Here is a 13,844-nt window from a genome sequence, read left to right on the forward strand (position 1 = left end):
CTATTGTACGATTGATGCACTCCATAGGAGTACAGGTTATAGCTATTTATAATCTTAACAGTATCTTATAATGTTTCTCTTTTTTAGGCACATACTCCATGGTGGAGACCTGGGTAACTGTTGTATTCCTATGGGGAACCGTATACTTTACTCTCTAGGTTGCTCACTTACCTTTGAACAGGAATGCATTGCTATAATCTATTCTACTTGTCTATTCTGCATTAAATATGATTGCATTTCAATTAATATCTAGCAAAATATATTATTTGAGCTAACCTGAACTGTGCTAAGGGATTTTGTGCTAAGGGATTTTGGTGTTATATGTTCCGCCTTACTGTGGTTTGTTAGAGAGTCAATATTGCTACCATTAAACAGAACCTATTAACCAAGCTTGCCAGTTTAGCCAAATATTATCACTTTATAATTGTCTTTAACCTTTATGATCTGAAAAATCAATGGAAATAATTCAAATAAATCATATCCAATGCTTTGGTCTTTGTCATTTTTTGACAGTTGACATGAAATTGTGTGAAATATACAAAACAAGAATTATTGAACATACAGATGTAGCAGAGCTAACCTGAACTTCTGCCATTGGTTACATTGCTACAGCCTGATATCTTATGACAGAAGACAATAACGACCAATGTAAAGCCATTGTAAAACATTTTTTCAATGACTTTTCACAGGTTTTTGTTGTCTTCTGTGATAATATATCAGGCTGTAGCAGTTTAACCAATTGCAGAAGTTCAGGTTAGCTCTGCTACATCTGTATGTAGTATAAGCATATTTGCAATGGTTTTGCTAAAAGGTGACATCCATGTTATAGCGAAGGATATGTGATAACATTACGATTACTGATAGTCAAACATTGGGATTGATGCAATCTGATAGAGGAGACACCTGGAGATGGACTGTATTAGTTAGTAGAGATGAGCGAACACTAAAATGTTCGAGGTTCGAAATTCGATTCGAACAGCCGCTCACTGTTCGAGTGTTCGAATGGGTTTCGAACCCCATTATAGTCTATGGGGAACATAAACTCGTTAAGGGGGAAACCCAAATTCGTGTCTGGAGGGTCACCAAGTCCACTATGACACCCCAGAAAATGATACCAACACCCTGGAATGACACTGGGACAGCAGGGGAAGCATGTCTGGGGGCATAAAAGTCACTTTATTTCATGGAAATCCCTGTCAGTTTGCGATTTTCGCAAGCTAACTTTTCCCCATAGAAATGCATTGGCCAGTGCTGATTGGCCAGAGTACGGAACTCGACCAATCAGCGCTGGCTCTGCTGGAGGAGGCGGAGTCTAAGATCGCTCCACACCAGTCTCCATTCAGGTCCGACCTTAGACTCCGCCTCCTCCGGCAGAGCCAGCGCTGATTGGCCGAAGGCTGGCCAATGCATTCCTATGCGAATGCAGAAACTTAGCAGTGCTGAGTCAGTTTTGCTCAACTACACATCTGATGCACACTCGGCACTGCTACATCAGATGTAGCAATCTGATGTAGCAGAGCCGAGGGTGCACTAGAACCCCTGTGCAAACTCAGTTCACGCTAATAGAATGCATTGGCCAGCGCTGATTGGCCAATGCATTCTATTAGCCCAATGAAGTAGAGCTGAATGTGTGTGCTAAGCACACACATTCAGCACTGCTTCATCACACCAATACAATGCATTAGCCAGTGCTGATTGGCCAGAGTACGGAATTCGGCCAATCAGCGCTGGCTCTGCTGGAGGAGGCGGAGTCTAAGGTCGGACCTGAATGGAGACTGGTGTGGAGCGATCTTAGACTCCGCCTCCTCCAGCAGAGCCAGCGCTGATTGGCCGAATTCCGTACTCTGGCCAATCAGCGCTGGCCAATGCATTCTATTAGCCCGATGAAGTAGAGCTGAATGTAGAGCTGCTTCATCACGCCAATACAATGCATTGGCCAGCGCTGATTGGCCAGAGTACGGAACTCGACCAATCAGCGCTGGCTCTGCTGGAGGAGGCGGAGTCTAAGATCGCTCCACACCAGTCTCCATTCAGGTCCGACCTTAGACTTCGCCTCCTCCGGCAGAGCCAGCGCTGATTGGCCGAAGGCTGGCCAATGCATTCCTATGCGAATGCAGAGACTTAGCAGTGCTGAGCCAGTTCTGCTTAACTACACATCTGATGCACACTCGGCACTGCTACATCAGATGTAGCAATCTGATGTAGCAGAGCCGAGGGTGCACTAGAACCCCTGTGCAAACTCAGTTCACGCTAATAGAATGCATTGGCCAGCGCTGATTGGACAGAGTACGGAACTCGACCAATCAGCGCTGGCTCTGCTGGAGGAGGCGGAGTCTAAGATCGCTCCACACCAGTCTCCATTCAGGTCCGACCTTAGACTCCGCCTCCTCCAGCAGAGCCAGCGCTGATTGGCCGAATTCCGTACTCTGACCAATCAGCACTGGCTAATGCATTGTATTGGCGTGATGAAGCAGTGCTGAATGTGTGTGCTTAGCACACACATTCAGCTCTACTTCATCGGGCTAATAGAATGCATTGGCCAATCAGCGCTGGCCAATGCATTCTATTAGCTTGATGAAGCAGAGTGTGCACAAGGGTTCAAGCGCACCCTCGGCTCTGATGTAGCAGAGCCAAGGGTGCACAAGGTGTAGTTGAGCTAAACACACACATTCAGCACTGCTTCATCACGCCAACAGAATGCATTGGCCAGCACTGATTGGCCAGAGTACGGAATTCGGCCAATCAGCGCTGGCCAATGCATCCCTATGGGAAAAAGTTTATCTCACAAAAATCACAATTACACACCCGATAGAGCCCCAAAAAGTTATTTTTAATAACATTCCCCCCTAAATAAAGGTTATCCCTAGCTATCCCTGCCTGTACAGCTATCCCTGTCTCATAGTCACAAAGTTCACATTCTCATATGACCCGGATTTGAAATCCACTATTCGTCTAAAATGGAGGTCACCTGATTTCGGCAGCCAATGACTTTTTCCAATTTTTTTCAATGCCCCCGGTGTCGTAGTTCCTGTCCCACCTCCCCTGCGCTGTTATTGGTGCAAAAAAGGCACCAGGGAAGGTAATCGAATTTTGGCGCACTTTACCACGCAGTGTTCGATTCGAACATGGCGAACACCCTGATATCTGATTGAACATGTGTTTGATAGAACACTGTTCGCTCATCTCTATTAGTTAGTACTACTTTTTTTTTTTTTTTTTTTTTAATGTAGATTGTGAGCCCCATATAGATCTCACAATGTACATTTTCCCTATCAGTATGTCTTTTTTTGGAATATGGGATGGAAATCCATGCAAACACAGGGAGAACATACAAACTCCTTGCAGATAGTTTTTTGCCCTTGGCAGGATTTGAACACCTGAACACCAGGACTCCAGCGCTGCAAGGCTGCAGTGCTAACCACTGAGCCACCATGTGGCCCCTAGTTAGTATTACTGTGCTAAGGGATTTTGGTGTTATATGTTCCGCCTTACTGTGGTTTGTTAGAGAGTCAATATTGCTACCATTAAACAGAACCTATTAACCAAGCTTGCCAGTTTAGCCAAATTAACAGTTTTTCTATGAAGGATCGAGCCTCATACAGACTGATGGTTACAGTATCTTCAAGAGCTTTTTACGATCAGAATGAGATACATCGTGTGAAGGCTCCCATAGACTATAATGGGATTCAATATTCAAATGAGTAGTCGAATATTGAGGCTCTACTCAAAACGAATATCGAATATTTCACTGTTCGCTCATCTGTAGTGTTTACGTGTCAGAATGAGCGGAGCATTACTCCGTGTGAAAGCAGCCTAACATTTCTATTGTCATTATGATGTCCTATACAGTTCCTTGTTGTTTGATCATCACCGCTGCATTTACATGTAGTCATATTAAAGGTTCTATCCTTTGGACACATTTTTCTTCAGGGATCAGCTACAATGTGATTATATTTTATATGACACAGGATATAAATTTAATTTCTTTGCTTTGGCTGTTTCAGTAGTACAATAGCAAAATATGAAAAAGATCTATTAAATTCCTCCAGAGTTGTGTATTTTATAGCAGGAAGTGATACCAGACATTCAATATAAGTCATCTTTTATGGATTGCTTCCTCATTAAAATTGAAATTCTGGGAGTGGATCAGTAAATGTAACAAGTTATATAAATATTGGCACCTCTTCTACATAACGCCACTGCAGTTACAGCGACATGGCCATGGAGCGTCACATAATAGGTTTACTTCTTATACTATTCACATATACATCGGGAAGATCAACAATATTTCCATCTATAGATAGAAATACAACTTCTTACCCGTTCAATCCAAATTACACAGGTATGCATGCCGACATGGCCAATTGATTTATGAAATTAATTATGTAAACATTTTTCCTGTAAATTATGCAATCTGTCTATGATAGCAATGTTGTACTTACTACCAAATCTTCAAGGCCAAGAATACTAGAGATGTAGACTTTGTATTCTGATTTTTCAGCTATTGTATTGTAAAAGCTAAGAAATCTAGATAGTTAATAGGATGTAAACTATTGCAACATATATATATATATATATATATATATATATATATACATGGTGCGTTACATTTGAAGAGGATTTACATACAAAATATAAAAATAAGTACAATATACTAGCTTAGTGATTAATTGGTACAGTGGGATAGAAGAACCTGCCCACGAGGACTCTATGTATAAGTGCTCAGCTTGTACTATTTTGCGGGTAGTAGTGGGGTTATTGCAGGTTCTAGGCTTTCTTGAAGTGAGTCTTCAGGGTCCTCCACACCAAAGAGTTTTTAGGCCCGGTTCACATCTGCGTTCGGTAATCTATTCAGGGAGTCCACACGGGGACCCCCCGAACAAACTACTGAACACATTGACAAGCGGTCAGCAGTGAAAGCACACCGACCCCACAGACTATAATGGGTCCATGTGCTTTCCGCACAGTCTCTGCATGAGTCATGAGACAGGAAAGTAGATCATGAAGTATTTTTCTCTCCACTTGTTCCGTGCGGACACTGCACGGAAACCACACAGATCCCATTATAGTCTATGGGGTCCATGTAAGCTCACCGCTTGCCAATGGGTTTGGTAGTTCATTTGGGAGGGGGTCCCCATGTGGACTCCCCGAACGGATTACCAAACACAGATGTGAACCAGGCCTTAGCTTCACATTATTGCTGTCTTGCAGTTTCACATGGAGTGGATGTGACCAAATCCGTTATGAAAAACTGAATTTTTTAACCTAATCCTGGATTTCATCCTGTACTTTTGAAGGATTTAATCTAGCTATCTTTCTAGACCTAATGTATTGGGATCAGTGGATGACAAATAAATTAATGGCCTCATTTTAATAAGCTTCCGAATGTTTCTTTGGTGCTCTGTAGAAAAGATTATCATTTTTTAGGATGGGTTTTTTGAGAAGATGAATTAAATATGGGAAGCATCAAAACTAGGACAATAGAAACTACACATTCAAAAAGCTGTTACTGAAGTCAACACCATTTTAAGTCCACATTTATCTGTCAACCCCATATTTACCATCATGTATGTATTTCAACAGAATGCAATATAGTTCAACTATACAAACCTATATTTGCGCCAATTCTATACATCATGTATTGGACAATTGCACATTTATTTTTTTATTAGGCGTACAGAGGCACATTATTGATCTATAGCAGGTTATTCATACTTGCAAATTTCTAGAAACTGTTTTCAGTGAAACAACTTTTTCTCCCTTTATTTAATACATGACAATATCCTACTGGCCTTAAAAGCAGCTAATTGACATTACATGCTGTTATTTAACGTATGATCTACAAGTATAACCAGGTCCTTCTCTGGCAGAGACTGGCCAGCTTTACTCCCCCTAGGACTTATGTCTTATAACCCCAGCCAGTATTTTTGTGCCCCACATAATAATAGTGCCCTTTACTGAGTATCTACAGTATAATGCTACTTTATTGTTCCCCACACATTATAATGCCCCCAAAGTGTCCCACATACAGTGTAGTGCTCCCATAGCAACCCTTACAATATAAAGACTACCTAGTGTTACCCACACAATATAATGCCCTCTTAGTGGTTCTCACACAGTACAATGTCCCTTTAGTGGTCCTTAAATGCTTTAATGTCTCTTAGTGGCCCACGCATAGCCTAATACAAGCAGAACGGGGGACAGGATATCCATACAGTCACACAGTGCTAGTGTGACCATAACCTTACTCTATAACTATATTACATTTGGCTGCAACAAGGGGTAAATGGTGGAGAAGGATATTGGCTGCTGCCTGGGATATTTGCCAGTTGTTCTGAGAGTCCTGAAGATCACCCTCGTTTTTCAGGAGCCTCTTAGAAAAATTATAATAGACGGGTTCAAGACATGTGCTACACAGTGTAATACGAGCAAATACAATACAGAAGATACAAATCTCAAACTTTATTCTTAATATGTAGAGTAAATGGACAAAAGAGGGTGAAAAAAATACATGAACATGGAAAGTAGAGTAATGCTGACAGTCACATTCACTTTATTCATCCGCATAAAAACATAAATGTCATTACACTTTGCCGGAGGCGACAACATAGCTAACAATATAGTAAAACTTTCCATGTACACTGGATTAACAGAACTAGAAACATGACATGTCTTTTTAATTCATACTGGCTTGAGGGCACAGCAGCTTTTTTTCGCTTTTTAATTTCCCTATTTCAGTAGCCGTAACTTTTTAATTTTTCTGGCAACGATTGAATATGAGAATATTTTATTATACAATGTCATTATTGTCTAGCTTCAATTAATATTTTAGTGAACTTGTCTTAAAAAAAAATTAGAATTCTGTTATTATTTTGGGTTATTTTTTATGGCATTCACTCTACAGTAAAAATGATAGAACTTTTTATCGAGTCGTGGCAATATAATATGGCAAAATGATAGCACAACTCTTTAAAGGCTGCAATTGACAACGTGATAGGGTAGCTGCACATAGACATATATAACATTATCATATTGTGACAGAGCAACACAAAATCTTACTGTTCTGAAAAACAGATTATCTTGTGACACACATATCTGGATGGGTATAGTCAAGAAGATAGTTAAGAAGGGTGCACCTATAGGCACGATAGAGTCCGCTGTATCAACTGCTATGTGACCATTTAGGAGAGACGGTCAAGCTAATCCCTTTTCCTATAGAACGGCAAGAATCCAAGTAATGCTTACTGATAATAAAAACGACATTAATAGCAAAGGGGTAATCTCATGGAAAGAGTATACAAACAACAGGACTATCCAGAAGTCAAAACCCATCACCATTATGGAGGGCCTAGATTAATCCCTATCCATGATGCACGCCACTTACTGTTTTGCTATTTTTATTTACGTGAATAACCTTGCACTTATTTATTTATTTTTTTTGTAGATTATCATTATTCCAACAGCAGCATTTATAACGTGTCTTGTATTGATGCAAAAGCAGGTACAGTATAAGATGTATGTTAAGATGTACAGTAATGCTGGCAGCCTATGAAACACTATTATACTCTGTGTCTCCTCACAACCCAGATTGTAATATGTGGATGCCCAGGAGAGGTAAGTAAAAATAAGAAACTGTTATACTCAGCTTGCCTCACCTCTCCTGGTTGTCCGACACTCACAAGGCTTCCTTCAGGTCTCTTTTGGCCTCTGACCGATGTCAGATGCCCCAGGCACTCAGCAGTGACCCTGGAGCATGTGATGTCACCCGAGGCATGAAGGGGACCACTGGATTCTGCAAGGATGCCCAGGAGAGATACAAGAGGCAAGGTGAGTATAACAGTTTGTTATTTTTACTCACCTTCCCTGGGTATCTACTTACTATACTCTGGAGCTTCAAGATATGAATATACAAAATACATAACTATGATAGCGTTTCTGGTTCACGTCACACACAATGTATTGTATTACATGTATTACTGTATTAAAGGGATTTTATGGGTTAAAAATACTGCTGATCTATCCTAAGGATAGAATGGTTGGGTCTAACACCAAGCACTCACCAATAAGCAGTTCTCAGCACCTGATACAAAGAGAATGGAGCAGGAAGCAGACAGCTCAGTTTTCTGTTTAGTGCTCAGACAAGGTTAATGCAGATCAGCTCCTATTAATGTAATGTAAGCTACAGTGACTCAGCTCGGCCACTACACAGGGAACATAGCTGTCTGCTTCCTTCTACATTCTCCGAGAACAGCTAACCAATAGGGGTGGTGGGAGTCAAAGCCCATGCACCTGATGAAAGGTGGGTATGGAGAGGACTTAGGAACTGAGCCCTCACCATACACAGCAGGTATCAGCTGTAGAATACAGACAACACCCACGAACGGTGCCTGCACCAATCGCAGCTGTTAACCCTTTAAAAGCTGCAGACAGTTGCGACTGTAACATCTAAAGTGCAGTGGTGCATATTTCCACCATTTTTTGTCCCCCGTCCAGCAACAATAGTTACATGGTGTAAAGTGGCGCTGATTCTGCCACGATAACTCATGGCAGAATCAGCGCTGATAAAAAGCCTCCCATTAATTTCAATGTGTTCCGCGTGGAAGACGAAACCCATTGAACTCAATGGGAGTCTTTTTATCAGCACTGATTCCGCCGCGAGTTATCGTGGCAGAATCAGCGCCACTTTACTCCGTGTGAATGCACCCTAAGAGTCGGGCTGTGGAAAAATAGGTTAGGTGGGACTAACAATTCCACAATCCTGATTCCTTTATTCCATCCACTAACTGGTTTACTTTGGAACTGAAATTTTGGAGCACACGGTCACAGGAGGCATATTTACATATTTAGCTCAGTATATCCGCCTCATTGTTGTTATTGCACTGTGTAACAAACCTGTCACCTCATTCTTAACATGTGTACTATGAAGTTTATGGTTTTATGGGCCTGATTGTGAAAGTTTGGGTCATTAGTAGGCCCTTTGGCCCTCTTACTTATAAGCTAAAGGTAACAATGTTTAGAGAATAACAGGTGATTCACTTTTCGTAAATGAATAGGTCAGAAGCATTTCCTCTGATAAGATACACTGTATTGCAACACCACTACTCTGTGGATGGGTCACCAGTATCCATTACTATGGTCTCGAACATCCACAGTAAAGTGTACCTCATTCTTACAAGTATAATTGAAGTTTATGGCTAATGGCGTGACGGTGAAAAGATTGGTCATGAGTGGGACCTCTTTACGTATATGTTGTTGGGTCAATATTCAGTTGTCCCCCAATATTCTATTGCCTCAATGTTACTTTTAGATCTTATTTCTCATGTTATGGTCAAATAAAGTTCTTAACTCTGTATTTCTAGTTTTCCCATCACTTACTTTGGTCGTGGACACAACTGGCTCTATGTCTTCCTATCTATATGAGTTTCAAGACATCGTCAGGTTTCTTGCCACACGTTTGGATTTCTCATCTGCTAATGCGACACGACAATACACATTGATGGAGTTTAATGATCCAAGTAAGACATTTTTATTTAACACCTTACATTTTATATGATTTTTGTTGCATGGAGAGTAAAGTTCACACTGTTTGGGTTGCATGTTTAGCATATGCACAAGACTATACTCCCACTGTATATACACTTACTACATCGCATGAATGTCATTCCTGTGTGGAAAACCAAATATAGGAAAACAAAACCTAAAACAACAATGGCAGAATTATGTTTTTTTCCACATTCCACTCCCAAAAATTTTCACAGTATCTCAAAGCAGTATAAGGAGATGGTACCATCAAAATATAAACCTGCCCTGCAAAAATTGAGGCCTCATCATATTGCTGTATCGATGGAAAATAGTAAAAGTTATAGCTTGAAAGGAGGGGACTAAAAAACAAATCTGAAAAGAAAAACTGGCCACATCCTTGAGCTATTAGCCCATTGAGAACATGATCAGTTTTGGTTTTTTCTCTCCACTTTCAAACAGCCATAACATTCTGATTTTTCCATCAATTAAGAGGGTTAATAATAGTAATTAAAGCCCCAATATCACTTCCCCCATACTTTGCCTCTCACTGGTGTCAAGGAAGCAGAGATATGGAGAGTTCTTATTGGGAGGTTCTTATTGTTGTGAAGGTGGTTATCGTCTGCCCCTAATATATAGCAGTGATAGGGTTAAATCCATTTTCTTCTGTCTGGACATAAATCCACATTACAATTTTTTTCCCAGGCGTTGGGCCCCTCCATGTTACCTGCTCACCGACAGAGTTTTTCAATGCTGTTTATTATCTATATACCTATGATGGGGGCGATTGCCCAGAATACGCAATGGCAGGATTACTGAGAGCCCTGGAAGTCAGCCCACTTGGTTCATTTGTTGTATTAGTAACAGATGCATCTGCCAAGGACAGTGGTAACACATATGTAGTCAGCAGGATATTATCTCTATTAGATTCTTTGAAAGTTAAGGTAAGATATACAGAAGTGATGTAAGAATTTCTTACTTATTGTACCATAGTTTATGACACCACCACTGGACAAAAATATTTCATTCTTACTGTAAGATTCCACAGGCACTCACACAGAGGAATTTCCTCCTACAAATTCTGTGCAGAATTGAATACAATGGGAGGCAGTGATGGGCGCTTCTGCTTTTTTAGGTTGCTAAGATAAGATAAGCACAATGCTCCAGGTCACACATGACCAGAATTTGAAGAAGACCACTTCACATTCCTCTCCAAATTCTGGCATGTGAACAGCCCCTTAATAGAGTCAGTGCAGTAAAATTTGTTTAATGTCATTTGATAATCCAGAAGGTTAGATGATCCTTCATTTCCCATACCTATGTGAACAGGGTCTGTTGCACAAATCTTAAAAGACCTGTCCTGTGAAGCAATAGGGGGTTCAGAGATAGCAACAATTTTTGGGCCCCAGAGCCTCAGGGGGCCCAAAGTTCTCTCCACAATATAATAAGATACTAGTACTATACATAGCATAAGGTATATGTTTTGCATTGGGGACCAGGAGCTTCACCTCTCCAGAGATATTTCTTAATCTTCAGTCCTTTAGTGCAGAACATACTGCTGTGCAATGAACAATGAGGTCACTTACCCAGCACATCCTTCACATCCTTTATTCAGCCACCAATCAGTCCTCTGTCTGGTCATGTGATCGGCAGACTGACCTGCTGATTCACACACTGGTTGAAATGCCACTTTTTCTATGTAAGAGAAGCACGAATATTACACTCTTATACACTGTTATCGAAAAGGGACTTCCAGTGGGTTAGTCTTCCAATTACTCGACCAGCCACAAGGCCTATTCACCAAGTGAATAAAGTAATGGATTTCTTTATTCTTTATATCACGTGTATTTTGTTGTCTTTTTACAGGTCTTTATTTTTGCCAATCCTTGTGGAAGTATATATGATTATGACTTCCAAGTTTATAAAGAAATTGCTGCCCGCAGTTATGGCTTTGTTTTTCAAAATTTTTCACCAAGTTCTAAAGTAAGTACCAAAATAGTAAAAAAATACATTATTTCATTGGAATAAATTGTAGCATATGGTAGTTTTTTCCCATTTACAACACACAAACAGGTTGTCAAAAAACACCTTGAGGTCTGTAAGATGGTGGTCGAGCGTTCTCCTTTAAAGAAGTAATATATTAAGATTTTATTTTTTCCATTTTCACATCTTCTTGACACTACAAATCTGCCCTCTGTGCCATCTTTCATTATTATGGGGCATCACTTCAGTGTCACAACACACATGCAACCATATCAGCATTATGCTCTTCTCTTATAGATAGTAACTAGGTAGATACTGTAACAAGGCATAGTTGCCCAACTAAGCACTGTGATTCAGCAATCCAGAACACAGTATATATCCGTTACACAGATTTCCGTTTCCTGCCCGAGAAACTGGGCAGGAGACGGAAATTGGCAGGCATTATTCAAACCCATTCATTTTTATGGGTTTGAAAAGTGTCCAGCCGTGAGCACCGGTGAGCGGTTTGTGGGCGAAAGCATTTTTTTTTAACTGGACACAAAGTCGGATATGAAGGACTTTGTGTCCGATTTTTTAAAAAAATGGTGTTGCCGTGGAGAGCACAAAACGCTCACGGGCGCTCACCGGCGGGAAGTGAAAGCAGGTTTCCGTCTTCTGCCGGCAGAAAACGGAAACTGCATACGGAGTTCGGGCACAGGTGTGAACCCGCCCTAAGTCTAGACTAGACAGATTTATCACAGTGCCTAATGTTGGTTGATAAGATGATAAATATGACATATCTTCAGACTGTCTCCTCTAATTTTATACAACCTATTAATCGTCTTAGTTTACACCAATAAAGCATGAAATTTTGGCACAATTGTTGGATGTCATTTTATGATTTTAGCAAAAGTCCCGTTTTGACAAGGCATGGCCCCCTCCAATAAGTCCTCAATGTTACGTGTCTAAAACACATAAAAAGTGTGATACAACACAATTTTTTGGTGCAAATTATGCCAGATCTCTGCCACACTTTTATTAGCAAATCTTTCTCCTAGGATGCAGTTTATTAAGACTGGCCAATATTTATCCATTCTCCCACTGATACAAGATTTGTTTCAATTGTCAAGAAGTTCCAGTCTCTTATTAAAGGGATTCTACCATTAAAAATCTTTTTTTTTCTCGTTGACACGATAGAATAGCTTTAAGAAAGGCTATTCTTCTCCTACCTTTATATTTCTTCTCCGCCAGACTGTTCAGTTAAAATCCCGGTATGCAAATGAGTTCTCTCGCAGCACTGGGATGGGCCCCAGAGCTCAAACAGTACTGGGGGCGTCCCCAGTGCTGTGAGAGAACTCTCCAGCGCCGCCTCGATCCTCTTCAGGAACGGGGTCTTCACGCGTCTTCTTCCGGGAGTTGGCTTCAAACTTCTAGACCTCGAGCCTAGGACAAAGAAGACTGTGCATGCCCACTGGCCACAAGAAAATGGCTGCTCACAGTATTGACACTAATTTTGTAGATGATACACATGGTAGGCAGGGGCCCCTGCTATTTGGTATTCAGGGCCCTGGAATTTTACATTTTCTAATTATCTTCATTATACTTAACAGATAGCAGACCTGCTCAACTTCTTTCTGAAAATTCCAGTTAACAGCACGACTCGCCTTTTTTCCGTGGATAATAACATGTATTATTACAATGATAGTTTCTTAGTGCCATCAAATCTTACATCACTCATCATATCAGTATCAGGGTCAATCTATTCAGTGACTCTGTATACCCCGTCTGGTAAGAACATATATTCATTTATTATTATTCTGTAGTTATTGTAATTCAAAAATTGTAATTGTAATTCAAAAATTGCGTCCTCCAAAAACAATGTCAAGCCTTTTGTATTGCTTACTCCTAGAGTTCTTATGGGATTCTTATCTCACTATAGGGGCATCATTACAAAGGAAATCCATACATTTATTAACATATCACCACTTGTGAATCACTGTTGTCATTGACAAGATGTAACCTTTTTGTCTATATACAAATGAGTTATTTGGAGCAATGAAATTATGCCATTGCTCCAGAAAGCTAAGAGGTAATACCCTAGTTCAGGGGTAGTAAACCTTGGCTCTCCAGCTGCTGTAAACTACAACTCCCAACTTGATCCATTCACTTGCATGGCAGGTCCAAGACCATCAGAGCAAGTATGCATGCTGCGAGTTGTAGTTTTGCAACAGCTGGAGAGCCAAGGTTCCCCCCCCCCCTGCCCTAGTTACCCTACATAACTCATTTGCATATAAAAGAAACAGCTATGTCATAGCAACGAAGACAACCAGTTTGCAAGGGAAAACATCCTTTTGATTCTGGTG

General features: G+C 40.6%; 2 protein-coding genes across 2 annotated transcripts in view; both read left to right on the top strand.

Annotated features, from left to right (window-relative positions):
- Nucleotides 1-158, top strand: part of LOC142217244 (uromodulin-like) — a 73,598-nt gene extending 73,440 nt beyond the window's left edge. Inside the window, exon 18 of the mRNA XM_075285438.1 lies at nt 88-158. Coding sequence (XP_075141539.1) covers nt 88-158 — 71 coding nt within the window. The remainder of the gene's footprint in view (nt 1-87) is intronic.
- Nucleotides 159-4,215: 4,057 nt separating this feature from the next.
- The window catches only part of LOC142217245 (uromodulin-like), a 32,146-nt gene continuing 22,517 nt past the window's right edge, over nt 4,216-13,844 (top strand). The window contains exons 1-6 of the mRNA XM_075285439.1: nt 4,216-4,342; nt 7,445-7,501; nt 9,360-9,515; nt 10,225-10,463; nt 11,386-11,502; nt 13,092-13,269. Of these exons, the coding sequence (XP_075141540.1) occupies nt 4,216-4,342; nt 7,445-7,501; nt 9,360-9,515; nt 10,225-10,463; nt 11,386-11,502; nt 13,092-13,269 (874 nt within the window). The remainder of the gene's footprint in view (nt 4,343-7,444; nt 7,502-9,359; nt 9,516-10,224; nt 10,464-11,385; nt 11,503-13,091; nt 13,270-13,844) is intronic.

This window comes from Leptodactylus fuscus, chromosome 8 (genome assembly GCF_031893055.1).
Source record: "Leptodactylus fuscus isolate aLepFus1 chromosome 8, aLepFus1.hap2, whole genome shotgun sequence".
NCBI lineage: Eukaryota > Metazoa > Chordata > Amphibia > Anura > Leptodactylidae > Leptodactylus > Leptodactylus fuscus.